Below are 8,639 nucleotides of genomic sequence, written 5' to 3'. Positions count from 1 at the left end.
GGTGGATGATGTGGTGGCTCATGGTGAATTGGATGCACCGGCGTCTGGTGGGTTGGTCCGTGGTGCGGCTGTGGTGGAGGTGGCGACATCTTAGCTGGGGTAAATTCACTTCAACACTGAAGTTCATGGCTAGAGGACAACCTTTATATGGGAAAAGTGGGTTAATTTTTATCAGCTTTATGTGCAGATAAGGCGCCTCCACGATCGATTCATATCGGAATTTCCCAGCCCAAATGACAAATCCAAACACTAACTAAGGTTGCGGCTGGGTTTTGGATTTTCTTTCATTATAATTCGTGTGATTTTGTGTCACAAACTTCAAATTTCCTGTTGAAAAATGCTGCAAAATAGCTTACTTTTGAGCACGCTGCATGCTGTGGAGCAGGTGGAAATATCCTTTGAGCAGACACTGCGCACAATCGGCGAGATTAATCATCGCTATGAGGTGGTGTCCAGCCTCAAGCAGCGCGGCGCCAAGGGTCAGGATACGTATGAGCGGGAGATCCAAGCAGCCATCACAGAGCCAACCTACACGAAGATCTTCACCAAGAAGTGGAAAAGGAAGAAGGCAACTCCAGTGAAGAGAGTCCAAAAGAGGAGCACAATCAGCGCCAGTAGCTTGCAGCATTGTGGAGAGGAAGCTGCGGCTGATCCAGAGGACACCCCTGCTGCTCCTGCCCAACGGCCTGAACCATTTATGTGCCTGCAAACCAATTGCCAGTTCTATCACATCGAATGTCAGAGCAATATTCGGGGGCCCACAAAAACCTACAAGCAGCGCATTGAGCGACTGCATCGTGCGGCGCAGCAGCAACTGGACAAGCAGTGCAAGTCCTTCAGCAATGCCTGTGGCAATCCTCAGATCGAGCAGCAGGACGAAGATGACAATTGTGCGACTTGCTGCAGCTATTGCTGTGGGTCTTGCTGTTGCAAATGTTAACGTGAGAGTTTCTGGGAGTAAAATTTCAGTTGTATTTTGTTGCATATTCTTAGGCAGTTTTTGTAGAAACTTTCATTAAAGCCTCCCAAGAAATTGGCAAATATTCCTGTGCCCGTGCCAGAGATTGCAACCGAAAAGACTTGGCTTGACTCTGGAGGCCTTAATGACACATTAGAGAGCATCGGCAGCTGCGGTTCACCGAGTTCTCAACAAAAATTGAGTCAACTGATGAGTGGATAATTCTTTCCTGCAAGCCAAACCAAGTGAAAATGAAATTCATTCCACTTAAACTGCTCTCTTTGTCGCCGCGTAAATTCGTTTAATTTTATGCTTTCCATCGTAATTTTCAATAACTAGCCGCAGCATCGATTACCAGTGGCAATTACAGGAGCAGCAAGGACTCCCTTTAGGAGCAGCAGAAAAAAAAAAGAAACAAAGCCCAGCATTTGCTTTATTTACGAGACGCATTTTGTATGGGGAGCAAACTTAAACGCTAATGGCATAAACATCCGCTACGTGAGCGAAATGTTTAAAAACCGCTTCAAACGCAGGACGCAGGACGCAGGACAAACAGCAGAGGACAACGAGGTTTACCCAAGCATCGCGTCGGATGGGATGGCTTTCAGCGACTGTAATGTAGCCGCCCCAAATCAAATCTCAAATCATGCACGTTCCCCGAACAAAGCAGAGAATGGAGGGCAAAGGGAATTGAAAAGCGCCAGCAACAGACCACCAACAGGAAAGAGCCCAATGCTGAAGGCTGAACTCGGAAGGTTTCGGGCAGGGCAGCATTCCAGCTCCTGCTGCACTCGGGCCAAAAATTGTTTGAAAATTCAATTCACACATTTGCCAGTTGTCGATGATTTTCTGTGATTTTGACTGGCGTTCCGTGTGTCTTCTACTCTCCTTCTCCTTCTCTACGCTTCGCTTCTTGCTGGCTCATCCTCGGGCCTACCATTTTGAGGTTTTTCGCTTTTGCCTCTGCCGCTGCCGCTGCCACTGCTTCTGCTGCTGCCTCTCTCGCTGCCTTTAGCTCTGCCGCTGCTTCTGCCGCTGCCGCTGCCTTTGGCTTTGCCTTTGCCTCTCCCGCTGTCTTTGCTTCCGCATCTGCCTTTGGCTTTACCGTTGCCGTTGCCGTTGCCGCTGCCCTTGCCTTTGCCTTTCCTTTTCTTCTTATTTTTGGTTTTTCCAGCAAATAAGTGGAAAATCGCTACGAATTGTTACAGTGTCAGTCCGAAGTTTGTGTGTGGAGTGCTCCCAGGCACGTGCATATCGAATGCTCTCGTCTGGCTGTCTCTCTGGTATCCATTGCAGAGCAGCAGCAGCAGCAGCAGCTTCAGCTCTTGCTCCTCCCCTTTGCCCACGTTCTGGCATGTGTTTGAAATCTGAGCCAAAGCTTTTGAATCTTTTTTTTGGCGGACTCTTTGCCTGGCTCTTTCTCTATTTTGTATGCAAAGAGTTGTTCAGAATTTAATTTATTTACTTTGCCCGCCAGTTGTTGTTGTTGTTGTGGGCCCTCCTCCGGCTGCCTGTTTATTGTCTGCAAATGAAATGCGTTCTATGTGCCGCTTGTCCTTGGATTTCTTTTTAAACGAATTACCATTTTGCCAGCTTTGATGTTGGTTTCTTTGCCTGGACTTTCCCGTCTCATTCTTTTCGGTTTGCTCGAAATTTTCGCCTCTTTTTTTTTTGGGTTAGTTTCGGCTTTGAGGCAAACTTTGCAGACCATAAAGTTTTCACTTCATGCAGTTTTAATGACTTAACGAGGAGCACAAGCAGCAGCATTCCGTTTGACATGGACGGGGGGAGCAGAGGACTGACTCTCTGGTGTGCCAGACAGGCGACGGCAGCTAATTAGCCAAACGCTCGACGATTACCAAAACGAAAATTTCACTTTTCACTTCTCTTTCCAGTTTTTTTTTTTTTTTTTTGGGCAGGAAAGTTTTTGCTCCTATGAGAATGATGTGAAGACAGGGAAATGCATGGCAATATAACAATGTGTTGGGTTTTTAGTAAACAACTTTTTAAAGTTCTGGCAATGTTTGACAATGAAATGGGAGTGGTAATATTTAGCTACGTACCTTAGTCGTAGAAAAAACCTCTTCAAAAATATAAAACATTTCTTCGCATAATTTTCGCTTGTTCTTTTTTGTTGTTTCTTCCACATGTTTGTTTCTTTGTGTGTAATTTATTAAATGTAGCTTTAATTTAGACAAATAAATTAAGAATTAATGATATAATAACTATGGTCAACATATGCGAGTATGTAAACATGTAGCTAAGGACCGGTTTGGTGAGGGGGGGTGACAAAGGGTTATACAAAAAGTTCCTGTAAAAAAATGCGCAAAAATGTATTGAACACAAACAAGCAAAAAAAGGGGAGAGAGAGCGACTGATTCGGTGTGTGTGGGAGTGGTGTGTGCATGGTGTGTGTGTGTGTGTATGGTATGACTAAGCCCAGTCACGTTCCTTTCAAACTGGGGATGGATGAGTGTGTGTGTGTGTTGAGTCATGGCTCATGGCTGCGTGCATCAACGATTCCCTTCATAACATGTCCCGCAGCACCTCCTTCTGGGCGGCAGTCAATTTCTCGGGAAACTGTATATCGAACGCCACAAGCAGATCACCTTTTCGGGTGGTATCCTTGGGGAAGGGCAAACCGTAGCCTTGAATACGCTTCACCGTATTCGGTTTGATGATCTCCTGCATGGTGCTGATGCGCAACTTGTCGCCGGACATGGTAGGAACTTGGAAGACAACGCCGCAGAGTGCCTGCAAAAAAAAAAAAAAATTATTTTTGTATTTATTTTTGCACTTGGCTTATCAATCAAAATGGGCTCCGAACAATAACCACAACAACTCAATTTCTAAGCTAAGCAAACACAAACACATGAGTCCCATTGTGTTGCAGAAGAGAAATCTATCAATCTTTTCCTTTTGGTAATCCTGTTTATGTTCTTAGCTGCCCTTTTTTTGCCCTACTCCTTACTATTTCTGTGTGTTTCTTATGCTGCTCCTTTCTTGGTCCTCGCTCTGTGTTTGCCTTTCGAATCGAACATAACATTTGTAAATCCTTTTTTATGTTGCCTAATTCGTGTTTAAACATGTTGTTGACACGCTTCTATGCTTCTCTGATGTCCATTCCTCTTCCCTCTTCCCTCTCCCCTTTCTTTGTTTGCTTTCCCTTTCTTTTCCCGTTGATACGTCTGTGTTCTGTTCTGTTCGTTTCGTTTGACATACGATTTGTTTAATTGGCCCACTAAAAGATGGGCATCAATCAGGGTTTGTCTGGGCCCTAGACATTGATGTGCCTTGGCTGGGGCTTACTTAATTAGAACCGAAACTTTATCCCATTCAATCTTGCTGCTCAAGGGAAATCTGTACTACCTTAAATCTGCTTTAATTAAAGTTTTCCAGACTATTTTTGGGTTCATTTACCGACATATCAGCTGGTTATTTATAGCCCGAACTTATCTTATCATCAAAGTTCGAGGGTTTGGGCTTATCGTTAAGGGTTTTGATCGAAAAACTTGTGTATATCGCAGGGTCTCAGAAAAGCTCTTTATGACGGAAGTACACAACATGTGAGCCAGTGGCAGGGATTTTCGTGGCACGTAAACAACTTTAATCATTTCACAAGTCAATTGTGTGCTTGATATTGCCAACTAGAAATGGTTACAAGTGCAAAGCAAACTAATCAAATAGAATATACAAACAAATGTAGTTGTAGCTAAAGAATTAAATCATTGATTCTACTTATAGAAAGTTCTTCATTTTATATTAAACTACTTTTTGTAATGTCCAGCAGTGAACCACCCTGCTGCAGCGCGCTCTCCAAAAAGTAACTGCGCTCAACGCATTGCAAAAGCATAACCCAGAGACAATCCGCTACCTGCGACTCAACTACAACTTGTCTCTTTCTAACCCACGCTTAACGCTGCATGCGTACACGCGCAGCTCGCGCTCTCACTCATAAGCTCAGTTCTTTGATCCTCTCTGAGCATTGCACGCTCTCTCACAAGCAAGGCAATAGGCAAATGACCGAAATAACGGTAAATAAAACTAGGAGATGAGACACAAATGAAGGAGAGAAATACGCAGGTAGCGAAAGTTTGCAGCAGGCACGCTACTGAGAATGCAATCAAGATCCGAACCACATACATTTTTAAATTGATTCTACAGACAAAGTTCCTTCTGTGTTTTGTGTCCAAAAAAGGTTCAGCTTACCCACTGTACTGTATAAATTTACTATGCAAAGCAGCGCTCTTAAGTGGATAGACATATTGCATCGGAGGTATTCGTAAGATTGATTTGCCATCTTGACTTGGGATCGAAGTGTTTGACTACCATTTCGACTTGCCTTGTTAGCATATTCTTCAGCATTGCCTGTGTATAACAATTCATTTCCCTATCGAGAAACCCTTGAAATGACAGATTATCATGCGTAATCCTTTTGGGTCACCGAACCCCAGTAGACAATCATTTTTCACATATTCCAACTAGATACCATAAATAAGCCAAAACAACTTGGATGTCAATCCGCACCGCATCAATGATTTATGTACTGAAAAAAGGGTTTGAAATCTCCAGCCAAACCCATAGAAGACTATCGGGAATGGGGAACTGTGTGATATAATAATATTTTATGCCAATCCATAAATTGTCACAAGTGATTTGTAACCCAAGAACTTGACCGAACACTTGTTAAATAGTTGTCAATTGTGCTGTCGGGCCTCACCCAATAAAATAAGAAGTTAAACAACGCCAAAAAGTGAAATATTCCAAACCAAAGTGCACACCTTATGAATATTTAAATATGCGAGTACATATGTCGGGGGGGGAGGTTCGAGCATTGCTGAATGGCGAGTTTAAGGCGATGACAACATAAACTGATGACGACAGACCCCAACAACACAACCCGTCCCATGCCCATGATGACAATGACGACGACTGTGTGGATGTGGTCGACCAGCATCAATATTTTTTTAATGGAAATGTTGAAAATGTTGTCCCCAACTAAAGCGACCAAAACGCAAAAAAAAACTCAAAATATATAGCCACGTATGTTCGCATATAAAAATCTGTAACGCTTAAATACTTTGCTACCTTTTACGGCAAGCTGAAGCATACAAAATTCTCCTCACAATCCAAAAAGCAAGAGAGAACAGCGGGAAAACAGAGGGAACGCAAAATATAAAGGGAATAAAAACGTGAATGGCGCTACGATAAAATTTAGCGACCACTTCTCAGCGGCGATCAGGTATGGCCAAGGCACAAGGCCTGAAATAAAACTAGAAATCGGGATTTGGAAGCCGATGCTGGGATGCTCTTTGAGATTAGAGAGAATGTTATTTAAAGCTTGAAAAGCGGTAAATGTGTTTGGTTTTGGGTTGAAGGTTTAGGTGTAATAAACATTCAAAACAAAATACAATTCTTATAGAGAAAATCACAGAAAACACCTCCAACTCAGCGTCACAAAACCCTCATCAAAACTTGAACACCCGCTGATAGGATGCAACAAAAATGGCAGCCCATTTACAAAGCTGGCATATCTAAAAAACAAAACAAAAAGGCAGATGTAAATCAAGCTATAGATGATAAATTTGAATGTCAGCTTCAGCTTTTTAATGGCAAGTTTCAGTGCAGGCAGCAAACATAAATTCCCGCCCATAGATTTATCCCGCAGTTTTCCGCACATTCCCGCATTCATTGCGAACGCAGCACTAGACAATTACTCTCACTGAAAGAACTCAGAACTCAGGCAAAAAGGGCTGGCTGGCTGGCTGGCTGGCTGGCTGGCTGGATGGTGAAAACAAATCAACAACATTCAATCGCATGTCATAAAGCATTATTCTTTTATTTTGCTTCTTTTTTCCCCGACTGAAGCTCGCCTCATCCTTCTGCTGACAACTGTCATCAAAATGCAAACGAAGTTTTGGACTATGGAGTTGGAGTTTTTTCCAGCTTCTTTTTTTCTAAAAAAAAATAGGGGACTTTCCCACACTCGAAGCAAATCATTTTGTAGTACTCGGTACCAATCGAATGACAATGCCATTCGGGCAGGACAGGCAGACAGGGATAACAACAGGAGAAATGCTGCGGCGTCTGGCCATCAGTTACAAGCGAGCTTTTGAGAACCAGAACTGAATCCCAATACCCAGTCCAGTGCCCAGTCTAGTTTGCTGTCCAGTCTGTTGAGGACTCGTCCTGCTTGTACATCCTTGAATTGTTCATCAATTTTAGTTTTGCTGCCACTGCGGAATTCCTGACGCAGGCACTTGAAAACAAAAGCATTGTTAAATTGAATTTCCATTTCTAAAATATGTGCAGTGAAAGCGGCCCTGGGGTGGCAGAGTCTACGCTTCGGGACTTGGAAATGTAAATATGTCTTGAAACGATCCATTGGAAATCCTTTTTGAGGTACAGTAACATTCAGCATACTTTCTGCTCTTTAAAGTCTGATAAACTGTTTCGAAGCATTAAAATCCAAGAGGATTACTATCATTTATTTATTCCTATTGTTCTGCTTCCATCACTGCCATTATTTAAATCCCTTCAACGTCCCAACGCAGATCTCAATCAAAAGACAGAAAATTAATTCGAAACTCATTGACTTGAAATTGTATCGTAAACGATGATGTAATTTATGGGTCGTATTACTCGTAAATTTAATGCAGCCGCGACAACAGGCAGGCTACAGCAACGACAACAAATTATGACTGGAAAAAATTGAATTTTTGTTGGCAATTATGTGGATGAACCATATATGGCGGAGGCTACAATTGCCATATGGCGGCGGCTTTTAAGAGAGAGATTCTACGAGCGACAGTCACGCGGCTGTTTAATAATGATTTATTTGAGGCACTGCAGAGTGTGTAAGCCTTCCGCTACCTGCGTTTCATCTTCTAGCTTGATTAACCGTTATTAGGGTCATTTGCCTGTTCCATTGCTGCACTTCTGCTTGTGAGAGAGAGTGTGTGAAAGCTGAGAGAGGGTCCACGCTCAGAGAGGATCGAAGAACTGTGCTAATGAGAGCGAGAGCGCGTTGCGCTTGAACCCCTGCAACTATGCGCGTGGGTTAGAAAGGGAAAGAGACAAATGGCAAACTGCACCACACGTGTGTTTTTGTTATGCTTCTCGGAGAGTTAAGCACAGCACGCTGTGGAGTAGCAATTCACCGTTTTACGTATGTCAATATTATAACTGAAAAGAGGAGCACCAAAAGAATTACAGCGACATGAATTACCTCTAACCAACTCAACATTGTTCATTCTCACACTTCAAACTCATTCCCAGAGCAACAATCTCTCTAAGCTACCCAAATAATTATGACAACAAACCTAAACTAAAAACCGTGTCAAATATTTCTATATAGAAACAGCAACATGACACTTTAAGCTCGAAAAAACACGAAACCCGCGGAACCAAAATTGGAATTCATAAATTTTAAAAATACTTTGCCATAGCGAGCGAGAAGCCCAAAAATATTTACTAAATTTGTCGCACTAACAAGCAATAAAATGTTAGAAATCTACGCACTGAAACCGAGTTGCAACTATTTAATCTACTTAATGCAATTAACAATTTTAACATCACTACAAACTTCGTGGCGTGTCATTTGGGTTTCTGTTCGTTTTGGAGTATTTCAAAATTTCAATTTTGAGATATACGTTTTTCCTTATTTAGAATCTGTCCATAT

The 8,639-nt window shown here is 42.6% G+C and overlaps 2 protein-coding genes across 3 annotated transcripts in view; one reads left to right on the top strand and one right to left on the bottom strand.

The window, feature by feature from the left end:
* The first annotated feature begins 305 nt into the window (after positions 1-305).
* Positions 306-1,041, top strand: LOC117582371. Its single transcript, XM_034270031.1, has one exon. The coding sequence runs from the start codon at positions 338-340 to the stop codon at positions 938-940; it is 603 nt and encodes a 200-aa protein (XP_034125922.1). The 5' UTR covers positions 306-337; the 3' UTR covers positions 941-1,041.
* A 2,075-nt stretch (positions 1,042-3,116) lies between these two features.
* LOC117581978 (dnaJ protein homolog 1) overlaps positions 3,117-8,639 on the bottom strand; it is a 14,960-nt gene continuing 9,437 nt past the window's right edge. For both annotated transcript variants that reach the window (XM_034269466.1, XM_034269467.1), the window contains exon 6: positions 3,117-3,712. In XM_034269466.1, coding sequence (XP_034125357.1) covers positions 3,485-3,712 — 228 coding nt within the window. In that variant the 3' untranslated portion in view covers positions 3,117-3,484. The remainder of the gene's footprint in view (positions 3,713-8,639) is intronic.

This window comes from Drosophila guanche, unplaced genomic scaffold (genome assembly GCF_900245975.1).
Source record: "Drosophila guanche unplaced genomic scaffold, DGUA_6, whole genome shotgun sequence".
NCBI classification, from domain to species: Eukaryota; Metazoa; Arthropoda; class Insecta; order Diptera; family Drosophilidae; genus Drosophila; species Drosophila guanche.
The sequence above is the reverse complement of the archived record's forward strand: the minus strand, read 5'-3'. Positions and strand labels throughout refer to the sequence as shown.